Consider the following 18,019-nt stretch of genomic DNA (forward strand, 5'->3'; position numbering starts at 1 on the left):
CTACCACTATGCTACAGCTGAGATGACACAACAGAAAAGCTTTGTGGAGACGGGATAGCTGTCACAACCACAACGGTGCTGGTAGCAAGAGACTGGGAGAAGTTCTGTAACAATTGTTAAAAGAGAGATAGGACGTTCATTAACCTGCTACCTCAGGCCCAGCAGGCAGAGAGCAGGATTCATCTTTATAACAGTAACTGCCTCAACAATCAAATACCCTGAGCCCAAAATTCCTTCATAGATTATTGAGAGAAGGAAGCACACGTCCTCCTTGTCCTTGTCACCCTGGTGCAGGTAGACACTGGGTTTGATTCCTCAGTCTGCACCAGTTATCCATTTGAATAGATGCCTTATTTCTACAAGTATAAAAATGTTACTGATTCCTATATTTCAGTGTTGGTCCATGTGCAAATAAATGTGAGCGGACCTGACTTTTTTCTTTTTAATTGCAGATCTTTATGTCAGAGGCTGGGAAGATTAATCAGAAGATTAAAGTGTGGTTCAGTGATTACTTCAATATCAGTGACACCGTTGCCATTGTCACTTTCTTCATTGGGTTTGCATTAAGATTTGGAGCAAAGGGGAATTTTGGTGAAAACACTTACAGAGAAAATTATGTCTTTGTTGCTGGAAGAATAACATACTGTCTCAATATAATATTTTGGTATGTGCGACTGCTGGATTTCCTAGCTGTAAATCAGCAGGCTGGCCCTTACGTTATGATGATTGGGAAAATGGTAAGTACTGCTTTTCTTACTGTTGTTTTTTTTTCCCCCAGCTGAAATACGTTTTTCTTGCTGCATCTGTTTAGAACTTTTCTCAAAGTTTTATTTAGAAAAATGTTACTTAACCTGGTGTAACATGTCAACAACTCAATGTGCAGAATTAGCTAGCTGGAACATAACCTTCTGTGTTTCATAACAAGCAAAGATTAGGCTTCCTTTATTATGGAGCTTGCTCTGGGACATACCTGTAAAAAGCTGGCAAATCGTCATTCTCTGGTCTGTTTTGTTCTTAGATGTCAGAGATTTGAATGAATATGATTATGCCTTTTTCTCGATTCACCTAGCATCGCTTCCCTTTTGGGTCTGAGGGTTATTTATAGTCTTGGTTTTCTTGCCTTTGCAGTCTCTAGTGCCAGACTTTAACTTGTTTCCTAAAGCACCTTTGTATTTTGTGCTGTGGAAAACTGGGAATAGATTGCGGCTCCGTTCTTGTCTTCTCTCACACAAAAAAGATTCAAATTGTTTGAATTTAAAGATAACCAACTGAGCTTTATCATCAGTGAGCTCTTCTAAATGCTAAAAGTATTTTAAGACTTGAAAACTATATATATGAAGGTGGAAGTGGTGTTTGTTTGCCTTCCCCCTATAAAATAGTTCCTACAAAGCTGAGCCCAGTCATTGCTTAAAAAGGAGTGCCTCAGGTTGCTCATTTCTCACTTTGATTTCTTGCAAGAGACATAAGTTCTGTGTTTCAGCCCTTGGAAAGCTGCCTCTTTGTTCTGTGCACCGATTGAGTGCATTCAGGAAAGAATATTTATCAGCTGATACTCATCCACATAATTGGTATTTGAGTTACAAAAATACTCACAGTTGTCTTTGGCTGAGGGTCCTAAATATGCTGTAAAAAAGGATGGGTAGGGGGAAAAATATATATATATTTACAGGGCTTGTTATTTAACAAAATTTTCTCCCTGAAATATAAGTGTCCTAGACTCTTTTCCTTATATAATACATAGAATTCATCAATCCTACACTGTCACTGTGAAAGTATTTAAATTGCGAAATCATAATTATGGCATTGGGGGTTAACTGGCTTTCTTGTGTTAATAGGTGGCCAACATGTTTTACATTGTGGTGATCATGGCACTTGTACTACTTAGTTTTGGTGTTCCCCGGAAGGCGATACTGTATCCTGATGAGGCACCGTCTTGGACTCTTGCTAGAGATATTGTGTTTCATCCATACTGGATGATTTTTGGTGAAGTGTATGCCTATGAAATTGATGGTAAGACACTGCCATTTTGAAGCAAGTAAGGAGAAAACTTACTCTGATTAGATGTTCTGAAGGTCTTAAGAAATTGTAATTTTATGACATTAAATGCCCACTACTGTTGATGTTGATTCTGTTTATTGGATTATCTTCTTTTTTGGGGTTGCAGCTGTGTAACTTCTTGACTTGACTTTTTCATTATCCTTTACCAAGCTTGAATGGCTAAGAAGGAAAAGTAATCACAGTTTCTCACAAGGCTATTTCTAGCACATTTTGGAATTTTCTCGTACAGCACTTATGCCAGAATTTTGGCTGTGGTGGTGTATTATGCTTTTTTGAAATCCAATAATATAATTATGCCACAGTATAATAATAGGAAAAAAAATACTGTATAATAGCAGGACAACAAAGCTGCTGACGGGTCTGGAGCACAAGTGTGATGAGGAGCAGCTGAGGGAGCTGGGGCTGTTTAGCCTGGAGAGAAGGAGCTGAGGGGAGACCTTATCACTATCTACAGCTGCCAAAAAGGAGGTTGTAATATGGAGAGTGTTAGTCTCTTATCCCAAGTAACAAGTGATAGGACAAGAGGAAACTACCTCAAGTTGTGCCAAGGGAGGTTTAGGTTGGATATTAGGAACAATTTCTTCATGGAAAGGGTTGCCAGGTGTTGGAACAGACTGCCCATGGCAGTGGTGGAGTCACCATCCCTAGAGGGGTTTAAAGACGTATAGATGCGGAGCTGAGGAACATGGGTTAGTGGTGGACTTGGTTGTACTAGGTTTACAGTTGGACTCTATAATCTTAAGTCTTTTCCAACCAAAATGATTCTATGATTAACCAGAAACTTTGTCTCCTGTATTTTTCTACCATATTCCTAAATGCACGGAGACATTTTGAATCGCAGAACCAGTGCATGACAGTTGGTCGTTGCAGTCATCATAAGCAATCGTTTTTTGTTTTTTTCCCTATGTATACCTGCTGGGAATTCTAAAAGTTGTATGTGTTTTCTCTGTGTCCTTTTTCCCAACACAGTATGTGCAAATAATTCTGATGAAAAAGTTACTCATCTCTGTGGCCCAGGAACATGGTTGACCCCATTTCTTCAAGCTGTCTACCTCTTTGTACAGTACATAATTATGGTTAATCTCCTTATTGCATTTTTCAAGTAAGTATAAGGATAATAATTAATTTTTGCTAATCCTTTGATAAATTTCTACTTCACTACAATAAGATGACAAGATAAGAAGAACTTATGCCAGTTCAAAGCAATCCCATTTGCTGGAAGCATTTGCAGGTTCTAAGCAGCTCAGTAACACTGAAGAATCACAGACTGTAGAACTAACAGTGTCTGATATAAAAATCTGAGTTTAGTTAGAAAAAAATATATATATACATATATATATATACGTATTTATTTTTTACAAACTTGAAATTTCATCTCTGTGCAATTTATTACTGAGGAGAGGTACCAAGATGTTAGCAGATGATAGACTTTTTTAATTGTCCTTGCTTTAGATCACAGTGTTTTCTTGAATGTGTCTCCTACTTCCCCTAAAATAATTTTACCGTAAAAGACAAGCTTGTGCTTTTGTCTCTTTCTTAACTAGCAGCAGAATTCAAGATTGTTATCAAAGTGTTTAAAAAGAAGAACAACAAAACCCACAACCAAAACCATCCTGAGGTGTTAATGCTTTTCTGTTCCCTTGCAGCAATGTGTATTTACAAGTCAAGGCAATTTCAAACATTGTGTGGAAGTATCAGCGGTATCATTTCATTATGGCCTACCATGAAAAACCTGTTCTGCCTCCACCACTTATTATTCTGAGCCACATGGCTTCCCTGTTCTGTTGTATATGTAAAAGAAGAAAGACAGACAAGACTTCAGATGGGCCAAGTATGAACAGTTATTATCCAAAACTTTGCAGTGACTTTTTTGATATGGTAAAAGCAAACTATCGGAAAAAGTGCAGAGTTCTTGGTTATAATGTATATTCTCAAGAAAGTTCAAGTAGCTCTTAATTTTCTGTGTCTTTAATGTTGAATAAGACTCTAATTCTGTTCAAAGTCCCAGTGTTTTTATAAAGGATATCATGTACAACCTTAGAAATCTCCAGTCAAACAAACTTGTGACAAAAAAAAAAACCAAAAATAATATTAGATTTCCCGTTAGTGTCAATGGGGGAAGAATTTTTCTTCTTTCTGGAAAACTTCTGTTCATGTTGAGAATTTAAAAATTAAAAAAAGTCTTCCATAGATGATAAAACACAGGTAAGGAATCTAGCTTTTGCCTCAAACAAAATGGACTGGAGGTGAGAGCATAAGGAGTTATAATATTGTGCACACAGAATCACAGAGTCGACTGGGTTGGAAAATACCTCAGAGATCATCGAGTCCAACCCTTGGTCCAACTCCAGTCCATTGACTAGATCATGGCACTAAGTGCCATGTCCAGTCTCAGTTTAAAAACCTCCAGGGTCGGTGAGTCCAGCACCTCCCTGGGCAGCCATTCCAATGCCTGACCACTCTCTCTGTAAAGAATTTCTTTCTAATATCCAGCCTCAATTTCCCCTGGCAGAGTTGAAGCCCATGGCCCCTTGTCCTATTGCTGATGCCTGGGAGAAGAGACCAATCCCCACCTGGCTAGAACTGCCCTTCAGGTAGTTCTAGAGAGTGCTGAGCTCAGCTCTAAGCCTCCTCTTCTCCAGACTAAACAAGCCCAGCTCCCTCAGCCTCTCCCCATAGGGCTTGTGCTCAAGTCCCTTCCCCAGTCTTGTTGCTCTTCTCTGGACCCGCTCCAGCACTTCAATGTCTTTCCTGACCTGAGGGGCCCAGAACTGACCACAATACTCCAGGTGTGGCCTCCCCAATGCAGAGCACAGGGGAAGGATCACTGCCTTTGTCCTGCTGACCATGCTGGTTTGGATACAGGATAGGACACCATTGGCCTTCTTGGCCACCTGGGCACACTGATGGCTCATGTTGAGCTTCCTGTCCATTATTCCCCCAGGTCCCTTTCTGTCTGACTGCTCTCCAGCCACTCTGTGCCCAGCCTGGAGCGCTGCAGGGGGTTGTTGTGACCAAAGCGCAGGACCCGCCACTTGCCCTTGTTGAACTTCAGCCCATTGGAATCGGCCCATTTTCCAGTCTATCCAGATCCCTCTGCAGAGCGCTCCTGCCTTCCAGCAGGTCCACACTCCCTCCCAACTTGGTGTCATCAGCAAATTTGCTGATCCCTTCAGAATTATTACTTTTATATTAGCAGAAATCTTTGACCTAGTAAGGAGAGAAGAGGGGTCTTAGGTGGCACTGTGTGGGTTTTGTGTTGTTTCTGTTTGTTATTTCTAACAGCCTTTGTGAGGTTGTGACTGTAGCACCTGTTCTCCTTCACTGTGTGTGCATCTTATTAATGGTTTCGTCTCTCTTTAGAACTCTTCCTGACAGAAGAAGATCAAAAAAAACTTCATGATTTTGAAGAGCTGTGTGTTGAGATGTATTTCAATGAAAAGGATGATAAATTTCATTCTGGAAGTGAGGAGAGGATCCGAGTCACATTTGAACGGTAGAATATTTTCAAATAAAGTTTATGGAGAGAGAAGCTTAGAACTTTTGCAGATTTTTTAAAATGCGCTTTAAGAGGGATAAAATGCAGCTCAAGAACATAAGTATTTAAGCAAACTTGAGATTGTCTTCCCATTTCTATGCAGAAACGACTAATGTCATTGATGCTTCCTGATCTGAAATACTCTGTAAGATGAAACAATTGCATTATTTAGTTTCTTGTGATGTTTTAATAAACTTGATAAATTTGATAAATGCTGCAAGGCCCTCTATTGATATGTATGTTAATTCTGTGATTCAGAAGTATGTTCAAATGTTGTATTACAAAACAGTCCAGCACTACGGTGTATATATACCATCTTGAAATTTTAGAGGTTTTTCCTTATTAAATTGGCAGAAAGGGTTTCAAAGATGTTTCTTTTACTTATTGAGAAAAATACCTTTCATAACTACTTCATAATCTGATTTTTCTTAGGGTGGAACAAATGTGCATTCAGATAAAGGAAGTTGGTGATCGCGTCAACTACATCAAACGGTCATTACAGTCTTTAGATTCACAGATTGGCCACCTGCAGGACCTCTCAGCTCTCACTGTGGATACTCTGAAAACACTGACGGCGCAGAAAGCTTCCGAAGCCAGCAAGGTTCATAACGAAATCACCCGGGAACTGAGCATTTCAAAGCATTTGGCACAAAACCTCATTGAGGATGGCTCTCTCAGATCTTCCGTGTGGAAAAAGCACAGCATTGGAAACGTCTTCGGTTCTTTTCCGCAAGGAGGCCTTGAAAATAATAACGCTTTGCTCTGTAACATTTCTATACGCGATGAAAAAGAAGCCCAACAGAAGACGATTGGTCAGGAGTTGGCTTCAGTTCCCCGAAGAGAAGAAATAAACTTTCAAGAGGCAGGTTCCTCAGGCAGTGCCTTATTTTCAAATGCTGTTTCCCCTCCAGAACTTCGCCAACGAATACTGGCTGCAGAGACCTCAAAATCCATTAATAAAAGTAAAAAATTAGGCAATTCATCCAACAGCATGCCACATGTCACATCCCCAACAGCTAAGTTTTTTGTTAGCACTCCATCTCGGCCCTGTTGCAAAAGTCAGCTGGATTCTTCAGCAAAGCACGAAGAGACTGTTTTCTCTAAGGCCACAGAAGGAGATAATAATGTAGAATTTGGTGCATTTGTGGGTAAGTATAACAAAGTAGATTCTGAATGTCCTGAAGTCGTTATTAGCTGCTCTTATCCTCTCGCTTCTGGCTCTGCTTGCGTTGCTTTCGCCCAACCTTGTGTTGAAAATGGAGGATATATTAATTGTGGTTTTATTCATGATGAGAGTGACACTAATGATAACTACAGCTGCAGAGTTGACAAATGTGATCAGCAGTCCTCTGTCAACTTATCGAAGAACAAACCCCAAACGAAGTTCTCTTTGTCAACTGGCGACTTGACATCAACAGTCAACTGTGGTGGCTCACATGGAAAATTGAATCTTAAAGATGAACTTTCCAAAAGTCAGCATGTCCATGCAATGGAACTGCAAAACCAAGATTTATGTTCTAACATCCTTATGGGACTGCTTCATAAACTGTGGACCAAATCTAAGCCACAAGGTTTGACTTATCAAGAATTGTATAGTATTTTGGGTGTATTCCGGTTGCAGGTGACTTCATTCTACTATTTTGCTCTGCTTTTTTTTGCTTTTAACATCTCTAATTTCCCTGTGTTGCTTGATTTTTTTTTAAATTTTTTTTTTACTTAAATTACCACTTCTTTATAATTCTGTCACATAGACAATATTTTTGTGGAAAACATTAGCCAGTTGTTGAGAATAATAGCAGTTTTGTGCAATTAGCAGCTCTACAACTTGGTATGGGCCTTGTAGACATTTAATGACTCATTATAAAGCTCTTACCTTCCCATTGCACAAATTAAAAATATTGTCTATTTCTTGACGTAATTACAGAAGACTGATGGAATCCTGGACAAATATCTTCGTGGTATCTGTGTCAAGCTGAGGGATCCTCCTATACTATATTTCTAAACACTGTTGTGACCGGGATCTTCCACTGTTGCCTGGGCTAACGTAGATTTTGGCAGTTGTTTTGGAAGCTTCCAAAGTCCCTTTATTAAATACAAATTCTGCTTAACAGTAAAAAGGCGCACTTTTTATGCTTAGTTACCTACATGTTTGAACCGTAAAACAGTGGCAGATTCATTGCAAAACACAGGTGTGGGTTTACTAACTGGTTTCTGTGAAGTAGATAACGCTTTACGTACGCTTAGCGTGTAGCAGAAGATCCCAATCTGGAATGGTCAGCCCCTGCAGGGCTGTTGTCTTGCCATAGTCGCTCAGGGATGTCTCAGTGTTTTCCAAAGGTTTGTTGAGAATGCAAAACTTATATCTTTAGAGAGAACTTTATTCTACTGCTGTGAAACTTGGAGTTAGAAGTTACCTACATGTGCTAGCAGTTTTAGATCTGTGTATGCATAGGGAGAGTATCTACACATTTGTACACTCACTAGCTATTTGTTAATAACTTACTCATGTTTTAAAAGAACAGTTTTTTTAAATTCAGAAAGCAAGATGAAACAAATAATGGAGAGCGATTGTATTACTCTTATCTAATCTTTAAATGTACTTCACCACTAATAACTTTGAATACTAACTGTACTTTTACCGTAGCCAAATTTTTAGTGTGCGGTCCTCTAACATCTCGAGCATTTAGAACATACTCTTCATTCTCACCATCCACATTTTTATAAAACTTTGGGCACAGTGCAGCTTTCCATTGTGAATCCAAGCAGGCTTTAATTCATTATAAAGCCACGTGCTTGGTAAAATTCCGACAAGTATTTCTTGCAGCTGGGAGGATGAAGGGTATATTGTAAAAGCTACTTCAGGAAAACTGTCTGCTTTTCCTTCATTTGTCGTACCTACATAAAAACACTCTAATTTGGACAGCCCTGGTGCTTTCATGTGAGAAGCATATGCTTGAATAAAATTCTAAAATGTTAGTTTTACTTTTTAAATTGCGGCGATCCACGCCTCTAATGTGGGAAAAGCAATAGTTTCGTATTAATATTTTGTTACTCTGATTTTTGCTTTAGTGTGTTTGGAAAGTCTTCTGTAGTGCAAATAGGCACACAGAGCTTAGATGGTTTGCAACCCTTTGCTGTGGTGATGCAAATTATTGGCATGGACAGAACGCTGGAGGATGCCTTTGATTTTAAATACTCTCTTTCAATTCACTGTGTCGAAGGTCACAGAGACAGCATGGAGTTACAGCGCTTTAAAGAGGCAGCAAGCAAAATGAAAGAAAGAAGTGCTGATATTGAGGTAAGCATGGAGGACTTTCTGTCAAACGTGTTCATGGGGATGGTTTCTTTTTTTAAGCTGTAACTGCATAATGTGTTTTGAAAACGTCAAAGAGCAAATATAATGAAAGAAGTTGCAAAACGCAGCCTGGAAGGGCTCTGTGTCTGTTTTACAATTTCAAAAAGACCAACCAAACACACAAAACAAACAAAAAAACCCAAACCAAAAGCCTGGTGAAGACTCATGCAAACATAGCTACACATCAAATGCTGTTGCTTCGTAATATCATACTAATGAAATATTAATCAAGAACTGAGGTTATGAAAGCTGAGATGGCTACAACTGTGAATTAAGATAAAATTATGTATCCCGTAATAAGTGTTTAATGAAATATTTGACACTCATAAATTTCAAGGTCAGCATTTAGGAAGAGTTCAGTGATCCACATGATGTTTTATAGAACAAGATGACAGCGCATATGATGTTAAAAAGTGACAGAAATTGTTCATTATGCTTCCAAGAAGAAAAGGCTTTTCTAATAAACTTGTCATATTCTAAAATGATGTATAATTTCAATTTTCTTAAAGAATAATAGAATAACTAAATGGAAAGTGATTGACTGTACCAAACCTGTCTTCCATGTGCTGTAATATTTGTAAAAGAGTTTGTTTTCTCACCACAGCTGTTAAGATAAGTTAGTAAATACAAGTTACTATTTACAATTACCCCTCTTTTGGGGGAGAATCTGACTTGGGAATTGCATTATGGCCAGTTGCAATGCCACTGTTCTGCTCAGTTGCCCTTCTGGACCTTCTGATAAGTATAACGTGGCCAAAAAGCTTTTTGTGTGTGTGTCTATTTTTGGCAGTGTTCACAATTTCCTTTGGTTTGCTTGTTTGTTTTTCCCTTTTTAATAGGAGCAACAGGAAGACTTCAAGAAAGCTATATTGGAGGGTATAGAGACAACCAGACTTCAAGTAAGTAAAGGAGATTTGCATTTATTTGAGACATTATTTTCACCAGATGCAGAATGTGTTCTTTACGTCGAATCATTATGTGTAAGTAAACCCTTGTCATCATTTTAAAAACAAACCCAAACTTCTACAGTTGAACCTCTGTACAGATACAGCGGGATGTCTCCTTGACATAGTTCCAGCGTTTGCTACTATAGGGATGCAAACTCCAGTAGCATTTCCAGACAGTACCACTGTTCTTAGACACTTAGTAATAGAGTCACCCCATCTTAACTGGTGGGACTGTTTTCATTCTTAGCTTTCATGCAGGGCATAGCATTTCAAGTTCTAGTATTTATTTTTCAAAATCTTGAATTTTTCAGTTTTATTCAGGTAACCATTGGAGTTAACATGCTGGCTGTGACACATATTCCAGCCCCGTGCCACTCTACATGTGGGTCTAGTTTGTGCTGAAACCGCCTTTCTCCACGTTTGCAAAAGAAATATTTTGTTGTTAGAACATGACCACCACAGCAGATATTCAGAAAGCACATAATTATTACTGAGGAATACATCTCTGAGGAAATACTATTTGTAAACTGTAGGTTTTTATGTGGCAAGACTTATAGATTTTGTTCCAGTTTTCAGTGGGTTCAAATTGAACTCTTGTTTCTGCCAGAGCCACATTCTTAAGTGAGAATGGATTGTTAACAAAGGCACGACAGGATAGTGGAACTTGGTGCTTGTAGAGACCCAGTGTAACATACGTTTCTGTAATTGTACCCTATTGTAACGCTCTCTTTAAGAGAACTCTCAGTACGGGTCAGTAGTCTTAACGTGCACCTGAAAATATTAGAGCTGGTGGTTACTGGGAAGAGAATTTTAACTCAATTATGCGCTCAACCTGTACGTTCTTGTGCAACAAGGTATTTTTAGGTACACCCAGAGTGGTTTTGTTTGTTTTGGGCAGATTGTGTGCTGTAAGAGTTGCCATTGAAAACAGCGATCATGCTGGCTAATGATATGTGTTGGGCTTTTTTTTGTAGGGTCTTCAAACTGACTGTGGTCTAAGACAATCTAGTTCTTGCGGTGGGTTTACTGACCCTCTGGGAGTCCATTCAGAACAACGTAAGTGTGTTGACCTAATTTTATCTCCAAATTGTGTTGAGAATGCATATACTTAGAAGATACAAAGGAAACACATAAAATTAAAGCATCTTTAAATATTTTCATGACTGGTGCTACTTGAATCTGCTCCTGTATCTCATCATGTCTCTTCTAGTTGTGCCAGCTTAATTCTGTTAGCCTGTATTTGTCACAGATGGCCAGAGTCACAAAGGGGTCTGGTTAGGACTGTGCTGGAAACTTGTACAGATCAGATAGTTGTGGATCAGGTTCTTTTTAATGAGAGCTCCATTAAGCTGTCTGGTTGCTCACTCTATTAGGAAATAGGTGAGAAACAATGACACGTGCCATTCGTTGTCCAGTTAGGAATCTCTTTTGTTTGCAGCGTACAGCAAGAGTAGAAGAGCATCCACTGAAGACGCTCAGCAAGTAGACTCTACAGCAGCGTTGCTGACGGTTTGTATCGTCCTTTCTCGTTGTTGTTAAGCTGAACTAGAAACTGAACAAATAGAAGAAACAGGTTGTGTGAATAATATACCCTTACCTGTTAACTGTAGTTACCATTCCCGAGTGTTTCCATTCAACTGCAGTTCAGTACAACCTGGTGAAGTGTTTCCAGTAAACAGTCTGTACTGCAAGGTCTTACAGCACGTTTACCACCCCACCTCCAATTAACTACGCTGTTTTCCTCACAAAACTGAAACCACCTCTCCTTTGTTTTAAAGGATTGGTTACAAGGTAGACCTTCAAATAGCAGTCAAATGTAAGTAAGCTTTCTACTAATGGAGTAATTTTATTACTCTGTGTTTTGATTTCTTTTTATTTTTGCTTGTTGTCTGTGGCCAAAGTGGTATTCAGTTACGTTTAATGAAAAAACAAGGTTTAAGGCTTTTTTCTAATAAATAACTGAATGTGTTCACTGGAATGCGTTGACAAGTTCTATTTAGATTAATGGGGCCACGTGTCAGAGGGCAAAACATGCCCTGAAATGAAAATGACTGTGTTGACACTTATTGAGGAGCTGCCTTCCTGGTAAAGGTCCTTACCCAGCCTTTCATACCGTGAACCCTCTGTGAAACTGTGCAGACATTGCTCTTGTTAACAATTATCCCCTGAGTTAACTGTTAAAGCCATTACCTTATTAATCTGATAACAGGAGGGTAAGATGTTGTGAACAAGTTTTAATTAAAGCACCTCTGTGGGAACGAGCTCTTGTGATGCAAACTTTACATAATGCGGTGCGTGACTTGGTGGTATTTAAAGTATAGATCTAAAAACATGAGATTACTTAACAGCCTTCCATTACTGTTTTGTAATTAAGAAACCTGTACTGCCCTTGAAAACTGGGATTAAAGCAGTACTGTGGGGTTATCAAGGTGACCCGAGATGATGTATCAAAATCAGTGAATGCAGAATAACTGTTTTAAGAAACAATGACTGTTGGTTTTGTGGCGTTTCACAGGCCGTCTGAAGAAGATGCATTGAACGGTAAGCTCGCTCCTGCTAGAAACAAGCTGGAAGTTTTTCCATAAAGGCAACAGTTTGGGTATTGCATGGAAATATATTTAACTACTGATAATATGGAACTTAACGGGCATGTAGTAGTGTCTTTTTTTTAATAAATAGCCTACCATTGAGCACTACTTTTTTGTTATGTACTGAAGAGATAAGCACGATACCCAATTTTCTGCACAGCAGATCTTTTTCAAACTCTAGTTACCTGGCATGTGTTCTTTCACCTGTGATAATTCTAATTCGCAATAGAGATAGCAGGCGGTATCTTTTGTGGGTTTTTTTCCTTTATTTTTTTAATCTCTTTTAGGTATTGCTTCTCCTTTCAAGCCTATCATGGATATCAATTATTATTACTCAGGTCAGTCCCTCCTAAGAACTAATGGTCATATTTTTAATGACACTTATTAGATGATTAAATTTTAATGAATGCTGTAATTTTCTTGTAGCTGTAGAAAGAAATAACTTGATGAGATTATCACAGAGCATTCCGTTCACTCCTGTGCCTCCGAGAGGTAAGAATTGTGCCGCTTGTTGCTGCTTCACTTTGGGGAAGAAAACAAAAGGGAACCCCGTACGGGTTCATTCTGATGTAGAATTATCAAGCCAAATTTCACACTTGCTTTTGCAGGGAGCTTTTTTTTTAGTGAACTAATAGTTGTCCAGTGTCTGTCTTGCAAGGCTTTAAAATCTGAGTGAAACACCTTTTCTAGGTCAGGTCGCTTATTTATGAAATCTGGATTTAACTGCGGTTGTCCTCAGAGATAGTGATGCAGCGATGATAGTATTGTACTGGTAGTTTTTATAACAAACTATTCTGAAAGGATTTGTTTAAGTTGTTTTAACTCATATAAAGTGTAAACACTCATTTATTCAATGTTCCTAGTGCTGTTTGAACAGTGTCATTAATAGTTCTACTTAGGAGGACAGAAGTGCTGTACTGCTTTGCCGTATGAAAGATGTTAGTAACAACTTAATATTGCAGCGTGTTGAAACGTAAAACTGTAGGGTTTCGGTGCTTTTAATTTTAAACTTGGAAAACTAAAGTTGCTTTTTGTGCTGTAACGCAGGTGAACCGGTCACTGTGTATCGCCTTGAGGAAAGTTCTCCCAGCATCCTGAACAACAGCATGTCTTCCTGGTCGCAGCTGGGACTCTGTGCTAAAATCGAGTTTTTAAGTAAAGAGGAGATGGGAGGAGGTTTACGTCGAGCTCTTAAAGTAGTATGCACGTGGTCGGAATACGATATCCTGAAATCAGGACACCTCTATATCATCAAGTCTTTTCTTCCTGAAGTTGTGAATACTTGGTCAAGCATCTATAAGGAGGACACTGTGTTGCACTTGTGCTTGAGAGTAAGTTTTATCCTTGTCAGTTGTTAAACAGACAGGCATTAAATGGTGAACAGGACACCTCTGCTCCACCCCGCAACTAGAATATACTGAGTAAAAAAAGGTGAGCAGGGGTTCTGTATGAGCTCAAGGGTTAAAAGCTCTGCTCCAGCGTGGGTTACTTAGTCAAAGAGCACAAATAGTTGAAAAAGCGATTTGTTACGCTGTCTTGGGGAACAGACACTCGCTGTTCCTGCTGCCTTGTTGGCTCCTTCGTGTTCCCTGGTACACAGAGCAGCCAATGACACCTGGGCTTTCAATTGCAGGAGATCCAACAGCAGAGAGCAGCACAGAAACTCACCTTTGCTTTCAACCAAATGAAGCCCAAGTCCATCCCATACTCTCCAAGGTGAGTGTATTTAAACTTCCGTTATGTTGCATGCTTTTGACACAGAAGAATGCCTCCAGGTCGTTAACAGATAGTTCAAATATAGCAAGGAACTGATATGTGACGATACGTCTCAGAACGTTGCTATGAATGCACCAAGCAGAATTATCCTTGGCAATATTTCCTGTTGGTACTTTTTGCGCTAGTTCTAGCGTAGGGCGATAATATAGATGATTTTGTGTAACAGTTTCAAGTTACTTACAGTTTTAGTAAATAAAATCTAGTAGAAATTACCTATTTGCCATTTATTTTGGAAATGGATTCATGCGACGTGCTTTTTCCTAGGTTTCTGGAAGTTTTCCTGTTATATTGCCACTCTGCTGGCCAGTGGTTTGCGGTTGAAGAGTGCATGACCGGCGAGTTTCGAAAATACAACAACAATAACGGCGATGAAATCATTCCAACCAACATGCTGGAGGAGGTCATGCTGGCTTTCAGCCACTGGACTTACGAGTATACAAGAGGAGAATTGTTGGTACTCGATCTGCAAGGTAATGTCCTTATTTTGGAATTGGGATTGGGGCCAAGGTAGATATTTGTGGGTTGTTCTCTTTTGATAGTGTTTTATTAAAATTGGTATGCCTGTAATAAATAACAAGCGTTATTTAGTGCATCTTGGTCTAATTAATCTCAGTCTGTGGCTGCCTTATTTAAATGGCATTAAATCTTACAGCAACACAGGGAATATAAATACATACATCTTTTCCTAATGATATGCACTGTAAAACTTCCTATTTTGGGGTGCGTTTGTGTAGTACCAATACAGTAAGCTGTATTTATCCTGAATTGTGTGTCAGACACTCTGGCTTTGAGAACTATATAGAAAACTTCTTTCTTGTGGGTGCAAACTAGTTAGGATTTGCAGGCAGATGTAAAAACGGGTGGAAGAAATCTGAGCAGTACAAAGCGCTTGTTTAGGAGCAATTTTTGTGAGGGTAAAGGGTATCACTTATCTTTTTTTTCTGCTTTTATTCTTGGGGAAGCGGAGAAGTCAGAGCTAAGGATTCCAAGGCTTTTCAATATTAATGCATCTATGTAATGTATTAGGCTTAACTTATTTTTCATGTGTTGTCTGAAGGTGTTGGTGAAAATTTGACAGATCCCTCTGTGATAAAAGCTGGAGAAAAAAGGTAAGCTTAAAGAAGGGTTTCAAGAAGAGTGGTATAACATTTTCACCAGAGAGCACACGCAACCCGTGTTGATGTGCACTGTGTTTCTAAGGTCATACGATATGGTGTTCGGTCCAGCCAATTTGGGAGAGGACGCAATAAAGAACTTCAGAGCGAAGCATCACTGTAATTCCTGCTGCAGGAAGCTCAAACTGCCCGGTAAGTGGTGCCGTATTTCTTCTTTGACGTGAAATGTTGTATGATACATCATGAAATAGATTCGTCACGCTGCAGAAGTGGAATAAGTCATAAAGAGCACTCTTGTAATTTTACCTTGAAAACGGTAAGCCATTTTAAGATAAAATCCTAAATGAAGGAGTTAAGAATGTGTTCTGTGTCCACATGCACAGTATTTGGGGAAGGTTGACCAGATTGATCAAGACTTCAGAAGGTACAGTGAAGAATGATAAGGGGTCCTAGGAAAAGCAGGTCAAGATGACTGCAAACCTAACGAAATGGTGCTTGTATGTGTTTGGAGGGGGTTTTTGGTTGATCTGTTTTGGGTTTTTTATGGTTGGGATATTTATTTGTGATGTTTGGGGGGTTTTTTTGTTGTTGTTTGTTTGTTTTAAAAAATATGGCTTGGTTTGCAGAAATCCATCCTCTTATTAAACTTCCAATTGCAGATATTTTTGCTGCTACACCCATCTGAAACCTTGAAACTGTTTCTCTGTATCAGGCTTTTAGACTCCAGCAAACAACATAAGGAGCTTTGATTCCTGCCTATTTCACGCTTCTCTTCCAGGTTCTTTCTCACCTGAAGTCATTTATTTGAAATTTGAGTTGTGAATCCTGGTAACATAAAAACAGATCACGGCAGGATCCAATTTCCATGGAAAGTTGACTCGAGACTTGCTGTAATATCTATAAATAAAATAATCCTAAAGTTTCCATCACTTTTTAAAGCAGAACTTTGAGCTTCCAATTACATGTATGATAAAAACAACCTTTTTTTTTTGACACAGTGTATAGTGAGGAATTATTTATAAGTACATACGTATACCCAATTCTTTGAAAGACTTTTATGCCCTGTTGATTCTACCAGCTCAAAAACCAGTAACCAAAATGACTTGGTTTTGTTTGCACAGATCTGAAGAGGAACGATTACACACCCGACAAGATATTTCCTCAGGATGATTCCCCTGAACTGACAATTCAGCCTGGAAGCTGCACCAAAGAATCCGATTCAGCTCATTCTATTCGTCTGATGCTCTAACGAAGTGACCAAATCAGTGGCTTCGTCCAAACTTAGCGGAATGTCGCAAAGTTGTCGCTTATCTTTCCTCGCTGTAATTAAAAGAAAGATGTGGCAAGACAAGGATCGCCGTCTAGGTGGAATGTTGGCTGGTCCGTAATGGAAGGACCTGACAACTCGTGATAACCACCCGCTTGGTGGATGGTCATTTTGAAGGTGGAATAATGACAAGTATTTAAGACGTGTTTTTAAAGGGGCTTTTTAGCAGGAGGTTAATCTTTTGGTTTTGTTTCGGTTTAGCGGAGGCTTTTCTCCCTGCAGCCCTGTGGTGTGCAATACGCCTTCAGCCCACCGTGTGTGGAAGTCGGTGTTTAACACGAAGCGTTTGTCTGTCTGGCAGCTGTCTCGCTGTCCGGCAGCGAAAGGCAGGAGAAAGCAGCTACCTCTGTAATGCCGGAGCATATTCGGAGCGGTTTTGGAAGCGTTCCACTAGTGTTTTCTCCGCAGCTTTGGAAGAAGACAGAGCCAAATGAGGTGTGAAATGGTGCCGGTAGGCTGAGGTTGAAGGTAGGAACTTGGTCTTTTCCAACAGAGAGGGAGCCTCCTGAATCAGGATCCGCCTTCATGCCTGTCAAGCTGGCTTCTCTTCATTACTTTTAGTTTTCTCTGTGGAACAGAGCCCTTAATTGTGTGTAATTAAATCTCTTGTTTTATACATTTCAATTTTATCAAGTCACCGTCAAATAGCAACAACGCCACGATAGACTGGTATAATCATATTTAATAGAAGAAATAGTATGTACTGGTCCGAATAAGTTGCCTTGTAAGAAGACACGTTGGAAGTGCTTTTTGCTGTACGTAGCGACCGCTTCAGAAGTTCTGCCTTCCAAAGATCTCGTCAAACCAGTGTATCAAATCCGAATGTACACCTAACTCTGAAACGTATTTAAATTGTGTAGAGAACATCTTTAATGTTATGTTATATTTGTGGTACTTATTTAAGAGAGACTAGGGTTGGATTAGCATTATGTAAACTACGGGAGATTGCAATGCACCTTCATGCCAATAAAATGTAATGTAACTGTCCCAAATATTGTTGAGCATTCAGCAGGAAAAAACTCTTGTCCAACTGAAGTTTCATGCTGCGATTCTTTTCTTTTGTTTTGTTACATAGGTACTAATTTGTAATTTTTAATTAAAAGGGCAGTATATAGCTCTATAAATTTTTTATTCAGTAGTGTATCTTATAGATACAGACCTAAGGCACGAACACAATAGCTGTTTAAATGGTGTTTTATGTTTGACGGGGAAAAGTAAAATGTTATAAGGATATAATACTGTATACATTTTGTATATCATTAAATCTTTAAAGAATCTAAAATAAATTTATTCTTGTTTACAGACTTCTGCTGCC

At 39.1% G+C, this 18,019-nt stretch overlaps 1 protein-coding gene across 3 annotated transcripts in view; it reads left to right on the forward strand.

Moving 5' to 3' along the window:
• TRPM7 (transient receptor potential cation channel subfamily M member 7) overlaps positions 1–18,008 on the forward strand; it is a 53,808-nt gene extending 35,800 nt beyond the window's left edge. For 2 of the 3 annotated variants that reach the window (XM_082060781.1, XM_082060782.1), the window contains exons 21-40: positions 453–737; positions 1,836–2,010; positions 3,028–3,160; positions 3,705–3,889; positions 5,422–5,554; positions 6,029–6,744; positions 8,818–8,894; positions 9,791–9,850; positions 10,873–10,954; positions 11,337–11,407; positions 11,677–11,714; positions 12,414–12,439; positions 12,774–12,824; positions 12,913–12,978; positions 13,534–13,817; positions 14,120–14,202; positions 14,527–14,732; positions 15,320–15,371; positions 15,463–15,569; positions 16,499–18,008. In XM_082060781.1, the coding sequence (XP_081916907.1) occupies positions 453–737; positions 1,836–2,010; positions 3,028–3,160; positions 3,705–3,889; positions 5,422–5,554; positions 6,029–6,744; positions 8,818–8,894; positions 9,791–9,850; positions 10,873–10,954; positions 11,337–11,407; positions 11,677–11,714; positions 12,414–12,439; positions 12,774–12,824; positions 12,913–12,978; positions 13,534–13,817; positions 14,120–14,202; positions 14,527–14,732; positions 15,320–15,371; positions 15,463–15,569; positions 16,499–16,626 (2,958 nt within the window). In that variant the 3' untranslated portion in view covers positions 16,627–18,008. Of the gene's footprint in view, positions 1–452; positions 738–1,835; positions 2,011–3,027; positions 3,161–3,704; positions 3,890–5,421; positions 5,555–6,028; positions 7,168–8,817; positions 8,895–9,790; positions 9,851–10,872; positions 10,955–11,336; positions 11,408–11,676; positions 11,715–12,413; positions 12,440–12,773; positions 12,825–12,912; positions 12,979–13,533; positions 13,818–14,119; positions 14,203–14,526; positions 14,733–15,319; positions 15,372–15,462; positions 15,570–16,498 lie in introns of all 3 variants that reach the window. The other variant, XM_082060780.1, reaches the window with a different exon arrangement.
• Positions 18,009–18,019: the final 11 nt, after the last annotated feature.

This window comes from Streptopelia decaocto (genome assembly GCF_964273445.1).
Source record: "Streptopelia decaocto genome assembly, chromosome: 9".
Lineage (NCBI taxonomy): Eukaryota > Metazoa > Chordata > Aves > Columbiformes > Columbidae > Streptopelia > Streptopelia decaocto.